The sequence below is a fragment of the Parasteatoda tepidariorum genome, chromosome 2 (genome assembly GCF_982258835.1).
Source record: "Parasteatoda tepidariorum strain Cologne lab strain chromosome 2, Ptep-v5.0, whole genome shotgun sequence".
NCBI lineage: Eukaryota > Metazoa > Arthropoda > Arachnida > Araneae > Theridiidae > Parasteatoda > Parasteatoda tepidariorum.
The window spans coordinates 65,481,535-65,507,160 of record NC_141756.1 but is presented as its reverse complement, the minus strand read 5'-3'; the positions used below and the strand labels follow the sequence as shown (position 1 = coordinate 65,507,160).

The window sequence follows — 25,626 nt, the reverse complement described above, 5'->3', positions numbered from 1 at the left end:
AATTAATTGCTGGGAAATACGATTCGCAGGGACGGTGGAAGTCAAAAGAGGCAAATAAAAGCAAAATACATTTCTGATAATGCAGGAGCGGGGCAAAAGTAAGTTAATAAACTAGAGCATTAATATTAGTGGAACGCAAGATTTAGGGCATCAATAAGAATTGATGTGTCGTAAGTAGAAAGACTTTTAACAATGCCAAAATTAAATGCATGTCTGAAATTTTAATAATGTGTGACATTTGCACGCTAGCCAATATCCTAATCACGGACATAAGCATTATTCAAACAATTAAAAGAACTCTGAAAATTAGTAAACGTTTAAAAACAAATGTTGCATAAATTGTTTTTAGAAAGCTTACTAGGGCTTGTAAAAATAATTTTTACGAAAGTTAATATTTTTTTTCTATATATTTATTAATATCTATAACATTCTGTCCATAATAATAGCAGTTTTTTACCTACTGAAAAGAGGATTTCTGAATTCTGAAGACATATATGGCAAAAAGATTTCATGTGATCGCTACACCTGCATAAAAGTATACAGCACGCATATGAAAATAAAAATATTTCTTACGTTCGAAAAATCCCTTTAATTATAGTCAAATATTAAAATTCCCCTCTATTTAAACTGATTCTTTAATTTTATACATGCTTTTTAAATATAGTGTTTCTCCATTGAAGAGTTTTAAATTCAAAAGAAAAGCGAAAGACCAAATTAAACATTCAATTTACTTAAGCAGAGGAATACTATTTTAGAGAGATAAAATTTTGAATATGATATTTCAATTATGTGTTTTTGTTTCTTTAATTTCAGCCGCGAAGGATCCATTAGTAGTTTATCAGAAACCAAGTCCACGTAAGTTTATTAGAATAAAAAACTAAAGATTGTGACGTTTTAATCAGTTTCTCCGCCCCATCCTTTGTTTGAATGTCAACATTGTTTTGCATGTAAACCCTTCACATCATTGTATTAAATGCTCAAAAGCGAACATTATCCTATCCTGTGTGTTATTGAATGTTATGATGATTTCAGTCATAGTAGTGAAGTCATGTATTGTCGAATTCTTGATTACTATCCTACTTGGAAATGAAACCTTTTTCTGTCTCCAACTCAAGCCAAATTCTTGAGTACTATGCTGTCAAATCACAAAACCTTTCCTATGATTCAAATCTTTTTTCTAATTCCTACATTATTTTTTTATTATAGTTAATGACATTTTAATGCATGATTTATTTCCTTGTACTGTCTTTTGTTTCAATAAGTGTCATTTTTATTCCATAAGTGAAATAGTTTTTTTTTTTTTGTTGTTGTTGTTCCATTTTAAACATTTGAAAATTAATTAAAAATATCTTTCACATATGCTCCCCAAGTATAACTTGTTAAATGGGCTGGAATTTTGAGTACAAATAGGTTTTAAGACTGAAAAATAGCATGCAATTTTTTTTTTCTATTTAGAAATCGCTTTAAATTTATAAATTGAAGCGGCGTAGAACAGACAACTGCTCCTCCCTCCCAAATGAGTTTCAAAATTCATATTTAAAAATAAGAACAAAAAAAATTTCAAATTTTCCAAATTAGTTTACTAATTAATTGCTACTTAACTTTAAAAATCTTCAAAATAATAAATTGTGTCGTTGTAATAAACCTTTCGATTCTATCAATTGTCCCAAAAATCATGTCATCACACAAGGGATTTCAAGTGCCAGAACTAGAGAAATTCTGGATGAGCCATGTCCGAACTCTAGGCATGCCTGAAGTATTGGCAACTTTGAATTTACTTGGAAGAGGGCCACGAAGAAACATAGTGACAAGGTCCATTATCATGAAGTATACAATTGATTGTAAAATGAAATGTTCATTCTCGAAAGTTTTTAAATTAATAACTGAAACACCGGTCTGAGTTAAAAAAAATCCTTCAAATTTTCGTCGATGGTGGCCTTCTAGCATAAGCTTAATCGCTGACCATTTCAATGCCTTTAAAAATTTCATTTGGCGTTCCGATAAACAAGCATCACTTAAGACTGTCTTTATCATAGGAAACGTACTTGCTGAGTTACAAACTTTTATGGCAGCCTATAGTGCTCCTGGCTTCTATAGGCTTCTTCACAAAAACGCCTGTAATTATTCCGTGGATGATCTATGACAGAGTCGCCAAGGGGACATGCACGTGCAAGCTGAATGTCCCTTTACCGAATATGATCTGAGTGCACTAGAACCCGCACAATAAAGATACTGAAATTACTTTCCGAGCTTACCATATAGACTGTTTAGACTAGCTAATCACCTGACGCAAATAAGTCGGTTTTCAAAGATTTCGAAAAATAAAACGATATCTGACAATATATATTACTTTTGTCCTTCAAAAATGCTATTAAACTAAATTACTTGAATGTAGCTATAAAGCGCTGAAGTAGTATTGTCTTTTTCCCCTCATGACTATTTACTACGATTCTCATTTTTCCTCTTGAATCAGCTGTACATTTAAAAAAAAATTGATAACTTAGATGATAAACCTGTATTGTTTTCGGTGATATCCTAAATATCCAGTTAAGAAAAAACACATTATGTCAAAATTAATTTTCTTACGGAGATTGAAAATGTATCACATTCTTCCGCTGAATTTTATTTGACAGCGCTCATTTATGAGAGAAATAATTTTTAAAAAAAATGCTCATTATGCCTTTCGACTATTTGTTTTAGGGGTGAAAAACTATATTTCACTGAAGAAAGTCGGAAACTTTGTCCAGGCTGGAGAAGACTTATTTTATGTGGTTTAATACTAATTATTGTTGCTGTTGCTGTTTGCTTAGCTGTCCTTGCTGCAAGTAAGTTCATGAGATAAGATTGTTGTAATGATTCATACAATAAAATATTGATTATTTTAAACCTGTGCATCAATTTAAATATTAATCCTCAATTTGAACAACTGAACTAGTAAAAAGTCTGGAAAAGTCATTAATTCCAGAGCAACTTATAAAAACTTTTACATTTCTAACTAAATAACTGTTTTTATTAATACTTTCGTTTTATTAGAATAGTCATTATTTTTGTTATCAAAGTTATTATTTTAAAGGGCTATTATACTAACTATCATAACAGTTATTATTATTATTATAAGGACTATTTTTATATTATCATTAGGATTATTATTTTCTCGGAATTATCATTAAAAAAAATTCTAATCATTATCATAAATATTATTCTCTTACTATTAGGGTTACCATTATAATCATTATAAAGGCTGTTATTATTTTTAGCATTATATTAATACTTATTTTAACCACTATTAGGATGATTATTCTTATTACTATCAGAACTAAAATTTTCTTAGCATTATTTTGATTATTACTACTATGATTATTGTTATGTTGAGCATTTTGTTGTTCATAGTTAATATATTTTTCATATTACAGCCGGAATTCTGCTAGCCGAATCGGATAATAAGACTATTCGGCATGAATCTGGTCATTCCTTAGCTAGTGTAGACTCAATATCTCAAGCTGGTTTTCCCATCCGGCGACCTCCTTCTAAAGTGCCACAAAAGTTTCAGCCTTCTGTCACAACGGATGATCTTCCGAATGTGACAGCAACTCATGGCGTGCAGGATACAGTCAGTCAGGCACCGCCTAAAGTCACTCCTAAAGTTCCTCTTCTAATTGATACTTCACACTCACAAACCATAGGTATGCACCAACATTCCAACAGCCAACATTCAACAATATTAACCAGTCTCATACATAACACACGCCAATATTCAGCAATATCAACTTGTCTCCCGTATTATTACATGCCGACATTAAGCAAAATCACACTGTCGCACATGAGCAGTGAGGGCTCGGGGGATAGAGCGTTTACCTTTCAATGAGGTGAACTGGGTGTTCCAATCTCAGCGATGGCTGGTCGATACGAATTCCGCATCCGATTTGCACTCCTAAAGTTCCTCTTCTAATTGATACCTTACACTCATCAACCTGCCTCAGTTATTATTTTATATGATAACATTCAGTAGTACCAACCTTCAGCAATATCAACCGACGTTCAACAATATCAACCAGTCTCATACATAACGCACGCTAATATTTAGCAATATCAACCAGTCTCATACATAACACACGCCAATATTCAGCAATATCAACTTGTATTATTACATGCCGACATTCAAAAATATCAACCTGCTTTACATATTATATTATTGCTTGCCGATATTAAGCAAAATCACCCTGCCTCACATAAGCAGTGAGGGCTCAGGGGATGGAGCGTTCTCCTTCCAATGAGGTGAACCGGGTGTTCGAGTCTCAGCGATGGCTGGTCGATACGGAATTCCGCATTCCGTTCGCAACGACCACAGTGCTGACGTAAAATATCCTCAGTAGTTGAGAGATCATGGATTTCATGTCGACATTCAGCATGTACTGGTGATAAATGTTAAATAAAACATTTTCTAATAAGTATCATTATTTCTAAATTCCACCGACACCGACAAAGTTGACATTAAGTATGGTGTGGCAGAAAACATTGAATTAAACAGTTTCTGTTAGATATTGTTTCCCACTTAAACTAGTATAGTGCGGCTTTCAGGAGAACTCCTCCAGACATCAGTCTCGCGTCGTGGCAGGTACCATGGTTACGATGAAAAGTCACTTAGAATAGGGGTGTGGGGTGAATAGTTTTGTCTTGATCTTTGCATAGGTCAGCTTGAGTAAACCATTCGACGCTTTCATCTCTCCATTTCACCCCCATTAGAAATGTGCTCTCGCTTGTTACCATAGCAGCAGACAGCCCCAGACTTTCAGTCTGAAAGAGTTCTCCTCAAAGCTGCACTATAAATGCCGTGCACTGCTGGTATACTTATCATTTTATTATCCATCCTGTTATTAGTCCAATGGCCGGATAAATATCTAATACAGATATTTTACATATTAATCGGACAATCAGCAAAGAACAACTATTTGACAGTCAAAATTCACACAGCTTTTATACGAGCTGTACAGAAAAATTCGGACAGATAATGAATGAAAATATAAATATTGATTGATGTATATAACAATTTTAAATTATTCTTCGCTCTAAAAACAATTCGTTCCATTTTAGAAGTACTTAACAATTCAAAATAGTAACAGTGTCATGCAACTTACTCATACTGAAATGCAATTTTTTTTCTTCTGTTATTATAGTGCCAAATGCTCTAGTAGGAGAATTCACAATTATCGATGAAAATTTCACTGATGATTTAAATGATAAAAGTTCTCAATATTACATGACTTTAGCACATAACTTAGAAAAAGAGGTAAGTAAAATTTCATAAATAACAAAATCGAAACAACGTTTTTATGTATATATTTAATTGAATTTTAATTTTTCAGCTTCGTAAAACCTTCCAGGAGAACAGAATAGAATTCGAAAAATTGCAAATTCTTAGTTTTAGGTACGAATTTTTGAATATTATTTTCTACGAATTTTACAGGATGCTCTCAAAATGATCTACGATTTGAAAAATGAGTCAAGACATGGTAAAAAGATAAAAATGTACGGTTTGCTGCGTTTTGCTTAGGAAAAAATAGTAATCAACTCAACAAATTTCAAAATTAGTTTCAAAATGCATTAACAGATGGCGATACTAAGCAAAATATAAAGCAATGTTTTTTGCCGCATTTTAGATTATTCGAACTGAAATATTTGAACAAGTCTCTGTTAGTTTCTTCTTCGACCGCAGCACACTTGGGAATGATGGCTATTTAAAGAAAAAAAAATTGAATATTTTACCTTCAGTTAACAGCGCCATCTAGTGACAAACTTTGACACGAATTCTGTAACTTGGCAAGAAGAAAATACCTCATTTTCTAAGCAGAACGCAATAAACCGTTCATTCTTATCGTATTTCGTCGATCGTTTTTGTGACATCCCATATTTTGCTAATAATGAAATGAAGTTAGATGTTATTTTAATGCAAGTATTTCGCAATTATTTTCTTCAGGCCAGGTAGCATAAAAGTTAAATTTGTAATGGTTTGGAAACCTAATCAACCAGTCATCCCACCATCAAGAGCTTCAGAAATATTGAAAACAGATCTAGGAAAGAAGAACAACTCTTTTTTTAATTTATTCCATGTCGACTTGAATTCTATTCATTTCACTGGTAAGAAATTTTTTTAATAGAATTTTAATGATCTCAAAATATTTTTTGCTAAAAAGATAGGATATTATTTTAGTGTATAATTAACGAGTAAGTTTTACTCTGTATCTAAACATTCTAAAATAAAATAAATACAGTGAATTTTGCAGTTATTCGCGTTGCATTGAAAGCAAACACAATTACATATTTTAAGCACCCTTTAATCATTGTAGTAAATGAAAAGAAAGTATTAAAAAAAAGGTTCAAACAATTGAGTCATAAAGAAATGTTTAAAAGCTTTTGATGATTTTTTTCCACAAGTTTGAAATACTTCATACATTGTTTAGAAGTAAAATTTGAGCTGTTTTTAGTTCATTGTTTAAGCTTATTAAAAGAAAAGTTCTTTTAACTCTAAAATTAAATTTTAAAAGTATTTAAAATTTTAACCCTGCATATTCATCTTTTCCATATAACATAATTGCTCGATGATTATTTCTTTTTAACAAAAAATAATGCACTAAAAACAGCTGTAATTAATCTAAATTTAATTTACAAAAAATTGAGCAATAAACTTGTAACTAATTTATTACGATATAAGCTGAGAAGAAAAGTATGGTCAAAATATGGTAAAATGTATCATATTTCTGGCTCTATGGGAACACCAAACGGCTCGGTAATTTTGACCGAAACGCTTTAGTGATGATTTTGTCAAAATGGTTTTGTAATAGGTGTAATATGTGTATATTTTATAATAGTTTTTATAATGATTTTATAATGGTTTTATAATATGTATTTTAAAATGTGATATATTTGGTAAATGAAGTAAAATTTGGTAATTTTACTATGATACCTTGTAAGGCATAAAAACCATTTATTCAGTTAAATTTACTTTTCCGGATTGTATTTTTTACTAAATGAGTAATAATAAGAACTGTTATCTTGAAAACCAAAATTTCCAGTAAACCGTTACCGCATAAACGGAAAAATTACCAAATGAATGGTTTAAATACCGCATATTTAGTTTCGAATACCAGAAAACTTTGTTGTCATAAACGATACCTGAAAACTTCTTTACCCACCTCAGTACGCTTTCCCCCTCTTTTGAGGAAAATGGGGGTGATTTGATGGGAAAAATGGAATTTCTTTTATACAAGCCAGTCAGACATATTTTCTTGTGTACTCTTTCATGATGGATTGAATGAGACCAATCCCGAAACGATTCGACTAATAATTTAAAATTTATAATCGTTTCATGCACAAAATGTAAAAATTTTCACTTGCACCTGTTACGCAATTATACCTATTTACACTTTGCTGTCGAAACTAGTTGGAAACATGATTTCATAAGCATGTTTCGCGCTGAATCAAATGAGACTAGAAACGAGTTAATCGAACAAATAGTTGCAAGATTTTTTCTTTATAGAAAGTACTTCTTTTGGCACTCTAATATGCATAAACCTTACATTGCTATCCAGGGAATCTGAACGTGTAAGGTATATTTTCCTTCGAAACTATTTGTCTGATTATCTCGGGATAGGTTCAGCTTGAAACAGTACATTGGAAAATATGAATCATTACATAATAGCATAACAAAGCTTTTTCTCAAAAAATATCTTGGGTATTAATTTTCCCGGAGAATCACCCTTTTTTTTCTATAATTACTGGACTAAAAACCAATAGCGTTAGTTTTCCTTCAACCCACAGATTAAGTAAACGTGAAAAAAAATAATAATTAAAAATAACTGACATTTTTTAGCACGAACTATAAATAATTAATAATAAATTACAATAAATATCTTGATCTTGGAATTTAATCAAACATACATTTCAAAATGACATCAAAAATAATAGAAATAAAATTTGTGGCAGATAATTTTCTACCCATTATGCATTATATTGCGCCCATTTTAATGTTTTAATGAGGCAATAGCGAAAATATTTAGAATGTTCTGTAATTACTTCCCTCAATAAATATTATTGAATCCTAATAAAAGGAATATGAAAATTGTTCAAGTTTCGTTTTGCAAATTAATATTTATGTAAGGGAAAAATTCGAAACTGTAATCCTACGTAAAAAAAAGTGAAAAACATCCGCAGCAGCCCATTGTGAGCAAGGAGGTAATGCGGGTTAAGACTCCACAATTTTGAGACCAATGGCATGATTACACAAAGGACGTCTTTATTTCCTAGACAAACTGATACCCGTCGATCTGAAGCTAGGTAGCTTCAGATCGATGGGTAGCACCCCAGTGTTTCGAAATGACAGTTTAGTACCTAAAACACAGAGCTATCGTAACTCATAACCAATCATTATTGAAGTCAGTAAGAGTTAAAGACGGAGTAAATCAATCAAAAACCAGATTATTTGCCTAATGAGACTGGAATGCTGGAATCGCACGGAATCTAGGAACCGTTCTTGAGCTTCACTCACTTTTTAATAAATCGGTTTTAGACTTTCTGCTCTTATTGAATTCAATAGCTGTTGGTCAGAGTTCGAAAAGTATTTTTTATATTTTTCGGTTAAATATAAACTCAAAGCTATATTTCTTAGAATTATATTTAAGATGCATATTAAAGGTGGTCATCGCAAAGCACCCTATATTAAGTGTTGTATGTTTCCGTTTACAGAAGTATTTGATGAATGTCGTATTCAAAAAGGAGGCTGCACCTATGATTGCTCATGGAACTACGACACTTTAGTTAAGTCTTGTATTTGTCCAGTAAACACGTATCTACAAACTGATGGAAAATCTTGTGGATTTAAAGAATCAAGTAAATGATTTTAAACATTTAAAAACCCTTTTGAAAACTCATTTTAAATTGTAAAATATTAAAATTAGAAGGTTTACATTTTGAGAATAAATTTATATTTTAGGTACTGCAATACCTGTCGTTGGATCTAAACTACATCCTCCACCAACGGTTCCTAGTACGAAAGTAATAACGACTACTAGTGAGGCCAAGCACACTGTTTCACCTTCTCTGAGTACATTAACGAAACAACCGACAACCCCAAGATACTCACCACCAACAGAAACAACCACTGTTCAGACCACAGGAAATAAAGTTTACAACGAACGATTGACAACACAAGAGTACACAACAACTCATTTTTTCGTGCCCTCTGAAAAACCGCTAATAACAGAAATACACGATACAACTGTACTTGAATCTGTAACAAGAAAGGCTATTGAAGAAGATACGATAGTGCGTGGCCAGCCCACTACGCTTTTCACTACTCCTATTTCGCCCATTTCAACAATCCATGATTTTTTACCAAATGAAGAAATTACAACATTCAATTATGATCGAAAAGAAAGTTTCAATCCCACGGAAGCCACTACATTGAACGTTGAAGAAACTGAACCAACAACCGAAACAGAGACGGAATTAACAACTGCGTCAGAAACAGAATTGACAACTCTTGCAGAAACTGAAATTACAACACTCTTGGAAGAAGAAACCTTGACTTTCAAGGAAACTACTCCTAGTATAATTGCTGAAGTAGGTGACATAGAAAAGAAACCGACAACTCTTACTGAAAAGCCTGTATTCGAGCAAACAACTCCCTATGTAGCAACTGAACAACAGCAAACTTCTAGTTCTACTTACAAGGAAATCATTGAAGATAAGACAACTTTGAAATATCATATAATCGACACCCCAACAGAAGTGTATACAGTGAAAACATTTACTGACTATCCAACAGAATTTGCAGAAAATGCTACTGAAACTACAACAACAAAACCTCAAACTCCAGAAATAGAAAAAATAACAACAAATTATGATAGTACAATACCTTCAAAGAATACTGACCAAATGGAAACTCCGACTACAATTTCGGAGTTCACAACAAGACAGGTTACAGAAGCGGAAGAACTGTGGAAAAAGGAAATGGAAGTCACAACTTTGCTTCCTGAGATAGACACAACTACTTATTTTTCTGAAAAGATAACTCAAACGAGTGAACCACCAACTGAACCGCCATTAACAACAGCAGTGAATGTTAATGAAGATGAGCTTACTACTACCGAAGCACCCAATGCACACACAACTTTACAACAACCTTTTTTAACTCCACAATTTAATCGAACACCAGGTGTTAGGTCTTATGACAATTTTTCGGATTTTGAACATTTTACACGCATTTATGAAGAAACGGGTCTTGAAAATACAACTATGCATCCATTTGCTGAAACTACAACGCCACCAGTATCGGTTGGATTGCCGATCGGCAACAAATCACTAACAGATCAAAATTTAAGTAATGAAACTCTAACTGCTATTTTTTCAGGAGACTTGCCAGTCCTGATTCCAAATGAAACCACAACTATAACGAATGTCTTAACTACAACAAATGCAATGCATCACACAGAACCAACAACCGACTCTATGTTTGAAACTGAACCAATCACCAATACAAAACCAGGCTTGCTTCATGAAACTACCAAAAGTCCTGGTATACACGAACCCACAACATTTTTAAAATCATTAAATGAATCTGAGACAACAATAATACCAAACATCGATAACACCTCAAACTACAGTACGTCGGAAACTTTTTTGGCCACTGAAGAAGCTACGTATACTACACCTTTAGGGACTGAATTAACTGAAACAGAAGAAACAACGCAAGCAGATGAAACTACTCAAAATGAATGGGAAACTGAAGTAACTACAGTTGCTGGTTTTCCGGAAGACGAAAACATAACTACATTTTCTCCTGAAACAACGCATCCCTCAGAAATAGGTAATCTCACTACGCTAGAAACTGAAGGTATTGAAAAAGAAATTCTTCGTGGCAACCAAACAGAAAACTTTACAATTCAGGCTGACAATACAAGCGTTGGAACGACAAATGTTCCATTTTTGACAACAGTTCCCATGGAAAGAGAAACGAAAGCTATTCAAACTGATTTAACAGAAACCACTGAAGCATATGATGTAACAACAACTAAGCCTTTGGAAGAAACTGAAACAGCGACAGATATATTAGAAATTGAAACAGAAACGCCGCCACCAGGATTAAAAACTCAAATTAGTAGCGTTACAACACAGAAATCAATGATTACAAATACTTTCCCAACAACTCCAGAAAGCACAACACCTTTTATTAATACTGACGAACTGGATCATAGCAACGTCACTTCTACAAACATATCATCTATTACAAACGTAGCAAATGATAAAATAGAAACAACAACAGAAACTACTGAAAATTACACTGCTACAAATGAATTTATAAGTGAAATAAATGATGCAACTACTACTGTGCTGCCAACTTCTGAAAATCAAACAGTAACAACAATAGCTGGAACTCTATTAGTTAAAACACCAAATATATTATTGGAAACGGAAACAACTCCTTATGAAATAAATAATACTGAAACAACTCCTTTTGGAACTGATAATACGGAAACAACTCCTTTTGAAACTGATAACACGGAAACAACTCCTTATGCAATAAATGGTATAGAAACAACTACTGTCTTCCCATTGAGCAATGAAACTGGAGCTTTTAATGAAACAACAGAATTTCTTACGTTACCACATACAGAAACAACGGGTGCTGAAACCGAAACCACCATAATGGAATCCAATACAGACAAATCAACAGCAACTGAAACAACTACAAGTGCTTCATCATATGCAGAAGTAATATTACCAACAACAAATATATTTGATAGTGAAACAACCATAACATATAACGATACAATTGAAACTACTATAAATGAAAGTGATACAACTACAGCAATACCAAAAGATTTAAAAACAGTTGAAACTCAAGATGAAAATGTTACTGTAGCTGGTGAAGATATTTTATATAGATCTCACAAAATAAATGAGAACATTACTTCTGATTTAACACCTACAGCAAATTTTAACATATCTGACGGTAGTTTAAACTACAATGAAGACTACGTCAACTTTACCACCCCAACCTATGAGGATATATTAAATGAAACAACTACAACAATGGCTATCGCAGGCATCGAGTGCAGAGAAGGTAAGCAATTCAATAAATAAGTTTAATCACTCTTTCTATCAGTTCCCACTCAAATCAATTTTGAAAATAATTCATAAATAGAATCATAATCAAAACATAACTGATTCTGATAAATTTACACTTTCGTTGGTCATTTAATTTTTAAATTTATCCCCGTTTTTCTTATTCTTATTTTTTTTAAATTGGAAATCGTATGATTTTCAATCATATGACTAATAACCAAGTAGCTACATTTCCAACCTTTGTGTTACATTTCCTACATCGTCTCTAGTTGGAAATCATCTTTGGCATATGATTTTCCACATTGACTAATAACCAGTAACTACTTTTCCAACCTTTGTGATTCATTTCCTACACCGTCTATAGTTAGAAATCACCTTTGTCATATGATTTTCCACATTGACTAATAACAAAGTCACTATTTTTCCAACCTTTGTGATGCATTTCCTACATCGTCTATAGTTGGAAATCATCTTCGGCATATGATTTTCTACATGGACTAATAACCAAGTAACTACTTTTCCAACCTTTGTGATACATCGTCTACAGTTGGAAATCATCTTCGGCATATGATTTTCCACATTGACTAATAACCAAGTAGCTACATTTCCAACCTTTGTGCTACATTTCCTACATCGTCTATAGTTGGAAATCATCTTTGGCATATGATTTTCCACATTGACTAATAACCAAATAACTACTTTTCCAACCTTTGTGATACATTTCATACATCGTCTATAGTTGGAAATCATCTTTGGCATATGATTTCCTACACTCACTGACTACCAAATAAGCATACATTGTAGATTATAGAGCAAAACTGAAGCAGAAATTAGTGTTCTCATCATTATAATAACAATATATAATAGTGATTTTTGCGCTTCCCATAATTATGTTTTATTAGATCATGTAGGTGAAAAATAATCTTCCCAAGGCCAGCGAAAGGTCTAAACTTATAAATAGCATGAAGAAAATATGTTAGATTCATATAACTGTTCAGATGCTGATAACAAGCGAACAGCTATATGCAACTAATATATTTAATAGCAAGTAGATAACAAGCATCATTGTTAGTGACGGGACAAAAACATAATTTTCCATCTTGACGCAAGTAATGATGCTTGTTAATAGCACTGAAACAGCTGTTTCCTTTAAACTATTTTTTTTATTTCTGCTTCTTGCGTTATTTTGAAGTTTAAAATAGAATTGCTGTTTGTAAAAATAAAAATAAAAAAACTTTAAAAAATAGTTCAAGTTTTGATGTTTAAGTCTGAGGCTGTATAAGCTTACAAAAATGATGAAAATTTCTAAGAAAAGTGAAAAATCTTTTCTTGCTTCAGTAAAATTGATTGATATAAGAAATAATGTTTTATAAAGAACCAAACTTTGAAATAAAATTTCAACGTACAACTGTTTCAAATTAAGTTCAAAAAAAATTATTTATATTTTGAAATGAAATCATTCTCAGTCGTTAAGAAAAATAGATAAATGTAAAATTTAAAAAGTTCGTAGTGTTCGTGGGTAAATCTCTAAATAGAATATTTTTTTTTTACGGTAAATAATAAATAAGTAAATAATATAGCCTAATCTTATTCTCATGAGTATGTAAAGAGTGTCCCAAAATTTATGCGAAATTTGAATTCTGCGCCATCTGTGTAATAAAATATAGTCAACGAAAAAAATAATAATACTAATAATTTTTTAAATTTGTACTTGTTTAGATCTAAAAGAAAAGTTATCCATAAATTATTGAAAAATTTTTGAATGAATGAAAAGCAAAATTTTTCCTCACTACTTTTTTCGGATTTTAATACAAATCTAATTCCGATAATCTAACAGATTTTTTTTAGTAACTATTAAACTGTTTTCAATAATTAAAAAAACCGAAACATATTTCTGCTTGCAATTAGAACGTCAGGAAATATATATATATATATAAAAAGGACAACCAAAGGAGTTCAATCTGTGCCAACAAAAGGTTAAACAATGTTCACTGAGGACACGAAAATTACTAATTTTGTGAGAACAATCCATGTCAATGTCGCGCAATCTGAAAATCTATTGTGCTTTATTTAATTTTTATGATATATTTTTATTAATACAGACCAATTCATTTGTGAACCGCTGAATAGCTGTTTGAATAATTCCTACATGTGTGATGGAATCTTGGATTGTCCTGATGGAACAGATGAATTTGATTGTGAGTTTCATTTAGCTTAAACTGTTGATTTAGTATTCTTCTATTTATTCTATTATTCTTCTATTTATTCTATTATTCTTCTATCTAGTCTGTTATTCTTCTATTTAGTCTGTTATTCTTCTATTTATTCTATTATCCTTCTATTTATTCTATTCTTCTTCTATTTATTCTATTCTTCTTCTATTTATTCTATTATTCTTCTATTTATTCTATTATTCTTCTATTTATTCTATTATTCTTCTATTTATTCTGTCTGTTATTCTTCTATTTATTCTATTATCCTTCTTTTTATTCTATTATTCTTCTATTTATTCCATTATTCTTCTATTTATTCTATTATTCTTCTATTTATTCTATTATTCTTCTATTTATTTTATTATTATTCTATTGTTGGCATTCTCGTACCTACTAAGCATACTATGTACTAATACTATTTATTTGACATAACAGGCCAAGATAGTTGCCATAGTAATTTCATGTGCTCGAACTCAAGCACGTGTATTATGAGTGAGGCACGTTGCGATGGAATATGGGATTGTGATAATGGAACAGATGAAGAGAATTGCAGTATGTAAAATTATATTCTAATAGGTTTTTCTTTTTATATTTCTAATTATAATTCCGGAAATCATGGGTTAAAATCATAGGCAAATCATGGGTTAGAATCTCCTTGCCGTCGAGCTAACCGTGGGAGGTTTTCGTTGATTTCCTTTTCATGAAATGCAAGATAGTTCCATCGAAAAGTCCTCCAGGAAGGCTAATTTGTTCCAATACTAAATCCAGGAGTTTCCTTGTTTTCTAGATTGTGTTCAAAATTACAAGGCTACGAAGTTGAACATTGAAAATCGCAAACTCAGAATTGGGTCGGCTGTTCAACCCAATTAAAAGATTAAATAAAACAAAATATTTCCATCATAACTTAGATTGATAACTCTAAAGCACTAACATTATATTTGAAGCAACCTATGTTTAATGAGAACACCTAATAAGTTCAAATTTATTAATAGAATATTATTAATTAATAGTATTTTATTTATTTATTTATTTTGTGTCGATTGGATATATTCGGTGTCACGTGCTAATTCCATTGCTGTAGATAGATTTCTTTCATTCATTCTTATAAATGAGTAATATAACTGGGTACGTTTCTTAAAATTAAAATTCACGAATTTCATTGTTGTAGATAGTTCATTCATTCTTATAGATGAGTAGTATAACTGAGTGCGTTTCTTAAAATTAAAATTCACGAATTTCAATGTTGTAGATAGTTCATTCATTCTTATAGATGAGTAGTATAACTGAGTGCGTTTCTTAAAATTAAAATTCACGAATTTCATTGTTGTAGATAGTTCATTCATTCTTATAGATGAGTAGTATAACTGAGTGCGTTTCTTAAAATTAAAATTCACGAATTTCATTGTTGTAGATAGTTCATTCATTCTTATAGATGAGTAGTATAACTGAGTGCGTTTCTTGAAATTAAAATTCACGAATTTCATTGTTGTAGAGAGTTCATTCATTCTTATAGATGAGTAGTATAACTGAGTGCGTTTCTTAAAATTAAAATTCACGAATTCCATTGTTGTGGATAGTTCATTCATTCTTATAGCAGTATAACTGAATGCGTTTCTTAAAATTAAAATTCACGAATTTCATTGTTGTAGATAGTTCATTCATTCTTATAGATGAGTAGTATAACTGAGTGCGTTTCTTAAAATTAAAATTCATTTATTTCACTGTTGTGGATAGATGATTTCTTTCATTCATTCTTATAGATGGGTAGTATAACTGTGTACGTTTCTTAAAATTAAAACAAATTGCGAAAGTATTCTGCTTATTCATTCTATTTATATTGCTCACTTATGCATATAATGACTCTTTTTGCACTACACAATTTGCAGGACCAGCAGAGTGTGCTAAGCATGAAGTTATGTGCTCGGATGGAAGTAAATGTATTAAACCTGTAGACATTTGTGACTGGAAGTATGACTGTAAAGACAGAAGTGATGAAGTTGGATGTGGTATGAATCAGTGCTAACGTATTATTTATGAAAAATATTAGGGTTATTTTATTTATCATAAATTAAGTTATAATTCATCATAATTATTATTTATAAAATTACGTGTGTTATGCAATCATTAATTTATGTGTGTCAGTAATGTATTTTACTATTTATTTTACGCATAAAAAATTGTTGGGGCAGTTTGTTCATATTATACGTATGTATGCTGCATCAATCTCTAACAAGGTAGAATAATTTGCATACATAAAGCACATATCTTTATGAAACAAATTATATAAGAATATTATTATTATCAGAATTTGAGAATGTTTGTTGAAATTTAAATGACTACGATTAGAGCTTGTCTTACGACACCTCATTTTAGCTACCACTTTATTCTTAGACAAATATACATTTCAACACTGTAACTTAGAGATTTTTATCATCAAAAACTTTTTTGATACAAAAAAAAAAACTTTGTCTTAATCTCTTTTTCAAACTTTAAAACTAAAAATTTATGACAGATCTGTCAAGATAATTTGCTGAAATTCACTTCTGTGTGAAAATAAGTTTCGAAATTTTAGTTTTCTGGAAAAATTGCATAATTCACAATTTTTTCTCCCACAGAAAAAAATTTCAAGATTATAACAATTCCGGTGGCTTCTTCGCGGAATTTATTTAATAACTCTCTAAAATAAGATTTCAAATCTGAATTTCCCAAAAGCTGCCAACAAACTGTTTCCCTTCATTCACAATTTTATTCTTTTTCAGATATGCTTTTTTTAACTAAGTTTTGTGAGTAATAAAGGTAGAAATTTCAGAACACTATTGCAATATTATAGGAAGAAAAGTACACGAATAAGCTGTAACATTTTACATGCATAATAATGTTAAGAACCGATATTCTCAATCTATTCAATATTTATATTTTTTAAAACTTGTCAAAAATAAAGTTTATAAAAACAAAGGCTGCTCATCGAAGGTTGCAAATTAATATTTAAACTATCGAATCGCTAGTGAGAGAAGCAAGGTAAAATCATTAAAACCAGTTTGATTGCCAGATGAAACTGAGAGGGGTTTTTCTTCAGTGTCGAATTCCTTACCAGTGATTCGATAGCATTTTTGTCTTATCTGCTCTTAAATATTAATGAGCGTGCTAATATTAATGCCCCTAATGTACATACGTTTTTTACTTAATTTTTGATAAAAAAAAACTCTCAAAATATGTATTAAGAGCGGTCATTACGAAATACCCAGTAAGCATGTGATATAGATAAGGGTCTTTAAAACGAGTTTGAATAGTTGATTTAGCATTTCATTTGCATCATTTTAAACTAATTTGGTTGCATACATCAAAAATAAATAGAAATAACTGGAAAAAAATTTAAATAAAAATCCTTTTATGTGAAATTTATCAATTTAAATGACATAAATTTTTCGTTGAATAAAATGAAAGTAATGTTATTTGAAATAAATTATAAATTTCAATAAAATAAAATTTTCAAGATGTTCGTAGATTATTTGAATTTGAATAACTCGAATTGAATTATTTTTTTATTTAATTTCATTTGAATTGAATTATCTTTTATTAATTTCAGTGGAGAGGACGACTTGTGAATCGAACGGAAAATTCTTCTGTGACGATGGACTTTGCATTCCTTGGTCTCTGAAATGCGATGGCGAATTTGACTGTAAAGACAAAGAGGATGAAGGAAATTGCAGTACGTAAATGATTTATTAATAAAGGTTCATCTCGAAAATGTAGTGTTAAGGCACAAAACTAGGAGAAATAATACAAAAATAATCATTTCTCAATTATTTACAAATTTGAATAAATTTATAAACCCGTGTTATTGCTGGTAAAGAGAATCCTTGGTTGGTATGTCAGTTAACAGCGCAACCTATAATTTAATGTCTTCTAATACTATGAATTACTATTCATTTTGTTAAGAAATTTAATATTAGGTTACTTTTTTAGGATTAAAAAATTGTTTAGTTCTAAGGAGGTGCCCAAGGTTCGAATTCCAGAGGTGGGTAGTTGATACGAATTCTACTCTCGGCTCATACCGACCACAATGCATACCGGCCACAATGTAAAATATCTTTGTTCTCATTCTAGCAACAAAGCCACTGTAGTACCAAGATTGTTCTCATTACACGTAGCTGTGTAAGGAGTTAAGGGACAGGGAGTCATCAAACATACCCTTTGAGACGTGATGGCTCAGGGGATAGAGCGTTCGCCTTTCAATGAGGTAAACCGGGTTCGAATCCCGGTGATGGCTGGTCGATACGAATTCAACACCCGGCTTGCACCGACCACAGTGGTGACGTAAAATATCCTCGGTAATAGACGGATTATGGGTTAAAGTGCCCTTGCGGTCAGGTTAACCGTGGGAGGTTTTCGTGGCTTCCCTCTCCATGAAGCACAAATGCGGGTTCCATCAAAAAGTCCTCCACGAAGGCAAATTTCCCCTATTACTTGATACAGGAGTTTCCTCGTCTTCTGGATTGGGTTCAAAATTACAAGGCTACGGAGTTGAACATTGGTAGTCTTGAACCCGAAATTGGGTCGGCTGTTCAACGACGGTTATAAAATAAAATAAAAACATACTCTTTGTAAAGAGAGTAGGCCCCTCAAGGTAACTTGATTTCTCCACAATCCACACTTTTCCCCATCACCGTTACCATGGTTTCCTTAAATGCTCCCCCCCCCCGTCCCAAATGTACTCCAACTTTTTACAGAAACATTCTATCGTGGGAAAAATAACAAAATTTGCTAAAATCATGGATACAGAAGCGGGGAAGAGCGTGAAGAGGGAAAACCTTTAGACCTGAAACCTTTAGTATATTGAGGGGAAGAAGCATTTCCCTGATTAAAATGCACTTTTTCTTGTTTGGAATTTTCTGTTGTATCACCACCCTGTGCGTTTCGCTTCAGGTGTAGCGAAAATAACTTTTTCTTTTTTAGTTCACTTCGAAAACATTTTATGTATTCGAAATCTTTCTTATCAATCATGATCTATTTTTTTCCACCAGCTTGTTTGAATGACGAGTTCCAATGTAGTGATGGTAAATGCTTGAAGAGTTCAAGTCGATGCGATGGACACAGGGATTGTCATGATGGAGACGACGAGATGGGCTGTGTCAATGTAGATGCGCAACACATGGTTACTACATATGAACCTTACTCTGGAACGTGGGCCATGCTCTGCGCAGAGGACTTCAATCTCGATGATGGACATTATCTTTGTCAAGAACTTGGTTTTGGGTAAGCGAACTAAAGTTACAATTTTTTTTTTAAATATACGTTTTATAACTAATTTTTATCGATTTGTTTCTTTCATTTTTAATTAAGAACTTGAATAAAGATGTTTTAATAATGACATACAGTATGTTCTATAATCATCGCTGTTAATATATATTTTCAAATTGCTTGCTAAATAGGAAGCATAAAAAAAAGGCAATTTCTTAATGCATGTGAAAATATCGCGTATGCGAATCCGGAGGTACAAACAAGCACATGACCACATGACTAATAACATACATATATTCCCAGGGAAAAGCAAAATCTAACAATACTACTGATGAAGACTGAAAACCTACTTGACCAATAGTCAAACAATAGAAAGACGAATGTTAGAAACATTTTTAAAGTTCATCTGTCAATGAACTGTTTTTGAGATTTTTCGAACCGCCTTTCTCACTAATTATTTGGTGAACTTTGTCGTGGCGGCTCAGATGATAGAGCGTTCGCCTTCCAATATGGTACTCCAGGTTCGGATCCCAGCGGTGGCTGGTTGATACGAATTCTGCTTCCGGCTCGCACTAACCACAGTGCTAACATAAAATATCCTCAGTGATAGACGGATCATGGGTTAGAATCCCCTTGCCACCGGGATAACCATGGGAGGTTTTCGTGATTTTCCTCACCATGTAACGCAAATGCGGATTAGTTACATCAAAAAGACCTCCACGAAGGCTCATTTATTCCACTTCAGGTGTTCTCTAGTCTTCGGGGCTGGGTTCAAAATTACAAGAGTACCGAGTTGAACATTGATAGTCGTAAACTCAGAATTGGGTTGGCTGTTCAACGCCAATTATAAAATAAAATATTGCTAGATTTCTTTCTTTCAAATATTGATTTGACATCTTATGTGCATACTTTTGCTTAACAATGATTCTAAAGGTATAAATTAAAGGCAGAAATCACGGTATAGATATATAAATAAAATAAATTTCAACACATCTTAGAATGAGATTTAAAAAAGAAAACATTTTGTATTGCAGGCATGCTCTGAAGGTAGATAAACTGCATGTATCATTTAACGGTACTTGGATGGCTATGAGGAGAGAAAATTTAACGGATGCATCCCTTTGGACTGAGAGAGTGTCTTTTGTAGAAAGCTGTACAAGCAGTTTAGCAGCCGAAGTGGAATGCCAAAAATTTGGTACTGTTTTAAATATTACTCATATGATTTTATTTTTTTTACTGCAGAGTTCTATACATTGAATATTTTAGATTTTCGCTCCTGATTTAATCACAAAAGTTATATCAATATTTGTAGTTGAAATTAATCAACAAAAGAATTTGAAATTTTCTTTTTATGATTTTAGTTCAAAATATATTTTCCTCATAACATTTTGCCTTCATTTTTATAACATTCTAATTACGTAAACAAATTTATTTAAAAGCTTAATTAGACGATTTTTAGTTTTTTAGAGTTTTTTTCCTTCTTTTTGATGCTACTTTCTTAAATTTTGTTGAAAGCAATTCTTAAAAGCTTTTCTTAAAGGCAATTTAAAACGTACGAAAAAGTCCAGTATCTATAATATATATGATCTATTTTTTAAGAATTTTTTTAAAGCTAAACTGCGTGACTTTTGTATTATATTCTAGACCTCAGATGAAGTGTTTATTTATTTGTTTAAGTTTTTTCCTTCATACAGACATTTTGTATAGTTTTATTAATATTAAATTTACCACGATACCTTCACTTTACCTTCATTAAGTATTAAACAATAGAAAATTATATTAAATAAGAATTTTTATGATAATGTTTAAAAAATATACAAAAAATGGCATAATTTTATTATAAATTTACCCAAAGAAATAAATGAGATATTCACAAGAGATTTGTAATTTTAAACATCTTTCAATCAAAGAAAAGTACTGGATACGATTTATAACTACAGTAAAATGACAGAAGAGTTAAAAGCTGTTATGCTTCTCTAAAATCAATTTAGACCACAAATAATACATAAGAAAATAGTTTCTAAAGGAAAGTATATTTATAACTCCGGTAGCAGAAATGCTTCAGCACGGCAGCGAGCACTGTAGATTATGAAAGCATGTGCAAATCATTTTTCAAGTTTTTTTTTCTTTTTTTAATTTAATATTTTTTTCATTAAGCCAAACCTAAAGAAAATCATTTTTAACTTCTAAACAATTAATTCGCGTTGTTTTTAATACATAACAAAATTTATTTGAAAATCTGCAGGAATAGACGCAATCGAAATATAATGACTCAAAATTTCCAACTAATTGACTTTAATTCGCTAGAATTTCGAAAAATAGAGAATTCAAATGACAAGAGAAAAACTTAATTTTCAATTTTTCCATTCATTTAAAATAGTCTAAAAGATTTTAATAAAAATAACAAATTTTTGACAGCATTCTTGTTTTTGGCGTACAATTTTTATCTTCTCAATATGCTCTAATATTGCAGTACACATGTTAGGTTAAGTCTAATTTTTACACTTATAATCTCTGTCTGACTGTGTTAGGGTCGGAGAAGAATTTAACTTTAAGATTGTACAGCAGGTTAGTTACGCAAATTCTGCTGCGGGGGTGATAACGAAACCAAATGGTGCTAGAATCTATACGCAAAACAAAGCGGAAAAAAAGGAACAGGAAAACAAAATTAAAAGTAATACTCTCCATGGCACCTAAGCATTCCGTCTCCTTTATTTATCTAATTTATACTCATATTAATTTATTAAAATAAAAAGATATGCATGTCTCTTATACAAATTGATGTGAACTGAATTTCAAATTTCAGCTTGTGGTGAATATACTGGTCTTCTTCACCGAAGAAAAAAGAGAGATATTCTTAGTTCCTCCACATCTAGTCAATGGCCATTTATTGGATATACATCAACATTCCGTTCTAATCGCGGATGCTTGTCTGAAATTCTCACACCGATTTGGCTTCTCACCTCAGCCGACTGTCTCCTGTCAATAAGGTATTCTTATTACTCTATTCTGACACAATCTGCTGTTTTCCGAAAAGTGTATTTATATAATTAAATAAATAAATTATAAACGAATTCTGATAATATTATTAAGAATAAAAGAAACTACAACCTGAAGTTACTTGTGCTCGGATTCTAGGAAATAAAATCAGTAGATGCAAAATTTCTGAATATTTTTTTTGACTCTGTATCTTTTTCAATGTGAGTTTTTGCCTTGCGTAATTTTAAACAAGTACTTCACGTTTCTTTTTTCTCCAACAATTTCAAAATGTTGTTAGAAACTCAATTTAAGATAACCAAATATTTTAAATACAAATAAGTGAATTGTTTTATTATTTTGCTGCGGAATTTGCTTCATTAACGATCAATTTTGCAGAAAACCGCATTCCCACAACAGCCCCCGTTTTTGATCAGGCGTCATTAGAAGATTAAAGCTTCCCAATTCCAAGACCAGTGGCAAGATGATCACAAAATTTGGTCACCTTTTGCGTACTTGCGGCCTTCTCTCCCCGATAAGCTTGTACCCATCGATCTGTATCTGGGCTGGATTCAAGTCGCCATCAAAAATAACTGAGAGTAAACTGAAACCTCAATTTCCAATTCTAATGAAGTACCCCACTTCTCATAATGGCAAAACCCAGGAATCTCACAATTTGTCACTTTTAGAATCCTAATTCTGTGGAATTTCCATTTTACATTTAAAAAAAATTTAATATTTATTTATTTATTTATTTTATTTTATTTTTTTGCAGCAAAAACCCGTTCAACGGATCTGACTGGTACGTTCGAACTAACATCGGACAAAATACAGAATCAGGTTTAGCTCAGAACCATGAAGTTCTCAGAATGATACTGCATCCTCACTCCTCAAAATTCAGATCCCTCATCTTGAGAGATTACGATGTAGCTTTGGTTCGACTCAAGCATGCTCTCGTTTTTGTAAGCGATAAAATCGGAGCTATATGTCCCCCTGAAGAACAAGTTCCACCTGGAATTACTTGCTTTTCAGGAGTTTTGGGAACAGAAAAACCACGAGGTGAGTACATACCTTGCCTGCTCCACTAAAGCAGATACCATAATATTAGTACTTTAAACCATAATACGATACGGTGAAAGATAGTTGCAACCTTAATTAGGTGCCAAACTAAACCACGTTTTCAGTCAAGTAGAACCATAACATCGTATAATCAAAGCGAGAAAAAAAGTCATTTTAGGTAAACCCAGAATAAACCACAAGGTTTCAAATACCGAAGTTTTTTTTTTCTTTTTCAAAATATTGTGCAAACAAATAATGGTTATTAGATCACTCGGGATTACGCAGGGAATAAAAAGTAATCCAGTCATAATTACTTTGCATTGCGATATTTTAAAAATATTTTTCCAGCATTTAAAACTTTCTGGTCTACTCTAGTTTTACTTGGACTCACTTTTTCTTTTCCTTAAATTTCAAAATGCCAATGTAGATGAAACCAAATTCGCCATAAAGAGTTTATCCCGCTGCATAGCTCCCTCTTAATAATACCGCTTGAATATTGTAATATCTGTCTGATATTGTATGATATCATTATATGGATATCAGTATTCTTTTGGTTAGCACGATATAGGTTATAGTGCATTTGAACGAAAAAATGCTAGAAAAAAAAAGAGAGTTAAACATGCATTTTGTTTAATGAAATTTTCTTTTTCAGCTCTTCCACCACCTGTCTTGTCCATCAATAGTTTGGCCCTGCAGATAATAGACAGGAAAAACTGCAATACCTTTGATCATTACAACAACTCAGTGAATCAAAGAATGCTCTGTACACAAAGCAGCGAAGGACATACCATTTGCGACGTAAGTCATTTCACTAATTATTCGTTACCTGTGTCGCAAAATTACACAAATCGATCTTTCTAAGTTAAGAGGCCTCTTCTCACACGACTAAACTCACCCGTGAGCGAGGTATCGACGGTAGAAGATAATGTCAAACATACTTTTGACCGACCTTTTTTGTCGATGGACTTGTTGTTTTGCAGATAAAAAAAAATGTTGTTTTTTTTTTAATTTATATATATATATATATATATATATATATATATATATATATATATATATATATATATATATATATATATATATATATATATATATATATATATATATATATATATATATATATATATATATGTCACACGCCAAAGCCCGAAGCTCGGCCACTTCGCGAATTGGCCGGCCAGATCTGCCAAAGTGCGAAATAATTAATCGGCCATTTCAAGAAGTGGCCACGATGTTCAGGCTAAAACGCGATGTGCTCATTCAAGAATGCCCGGGCAAATGTATATCGGGCAGTGGCACCTAACTAGACCTAGTATATATTTCGGACATTTACCAAAGGTCTAGTCATACTAGGTCTAGTTAGGAGCCACTGCCCGGTATATCCTACACTGATGCTTTTTGAAGGTCAAGTGTCACTGCTCGGTATACATTTGCCCGGTATGCGCTACACTGATGTTTTTTTAGGGTTCAGTGCCACTGTCCGGTATACCCAACACTGATATTTTTTTAAGATTCAGTGCCACTGCCCGGTATATCCTACACTGATGTTTTTTTAAGGTTCAGTGTCACTGCACGGTATGCATTTGCCAGGTATTTATCTTTTAATCTATAGTCAGTAAGCAATAAAATATCGAATAAATGAAATCTATCGTCAATAAGTATTAAAATATTGAATAAATGTAATCTATCGTTAGTAAGTATTAAAATATCGAATAAATGTAATTATATCATCGAATAAATGTAATTATATCCGGCCAATTCCTGAAATCAAGAAACGATCGGTCATTGGCCAGCCACCCTCGGCCAATTCGCGATCTGGCCGACTTCGGGCTTTGGCCGTAACATAAGTAAGTAGGCATTGAGCAAGGTTCTTGTTTTTGAACCGAAACTTTAGTGTGTCAATTACTTTCATTTACGTTTAATTCACGTTTTTTTCACATCATCTAAGTAAAACATAAAATCAACGTACTTATATAACTTAAATAGTAATTTTATTATAATAAAAGCTTGCATTAAA

General features: G+C 31.9%; 1 protein-coding gene across 6 annotated transcripts in view; it reads left to right on the top strand.

The window, feature by feature from the left end:
- Positions 1-25,626, top strand: part of LOC107438548 (uncharacterized) — a 149,642-nt gene that overhangs the window by 111,833 nt on the left and 12,183 nt on the right. For 4 of the 6 annotated variants that reach the window (XM_087157449.1, XM_087157448.1, XM_043039613.3 and 1 more), the window contains exons 3-19: positions 814-855; positions 2,701-2,825; positions 3,414-3,683; positions 5,175-5,287; positions 5,364-5,425; positions 5,975-6,135; positions 8,740-8,883; positions 8,987-12,118; positions 14,223-14,318; positions 14,769-14,885; positions 16,220-16,339; positions 17,920-18,042; positions 19,358-19,589; positions 20,609-20,769; positions 22,381-22,564; positions 23,326-23,609; positions 24,262-24,407. In XM_087157449.1, coding sequence (XP_087013575.1) covers positions 814-855; positions 2,701-2,825; positions 3,414-3,683; positions 5,175-5,287; positions 5,364-5,425; positions 5,975-6,135; positions 8,740-8,883; positions 8,987-12,118; positions 14,223-14,318; positions 14,769-14,885; positions 16,220-16,339; positions 17,920-18,042; positions 19,358-19,589; positions 20,609-20,769; positions 22,381-22,564; positions 23,326-23,609; positions 24,262-24,407 — 5,512 coding nt within the window. The remainder of the gene's footprint in view (positions 1-813; positions 856-2,700; positions 2,826-3,413; positions 3,684-5,174; positions 5,288-5,363; positions 5,426-5,974; positions 6,136-8,739; positions 8,884-8,986; positions 12,119-14,222; positions 14,319-14,768; positions 14,886-16,219; positions 16,340-17,919; positions 18,043-19,357; positions 19,590-20,608; positions 20,770-22,380; positions 22,565-23,325; positions 23,610-24,261; positions 24,408-25,626) is intronic. The other 2 variants (XM_087157451.1, XM_087157450.1) reach the window with 1 other exon arrangement.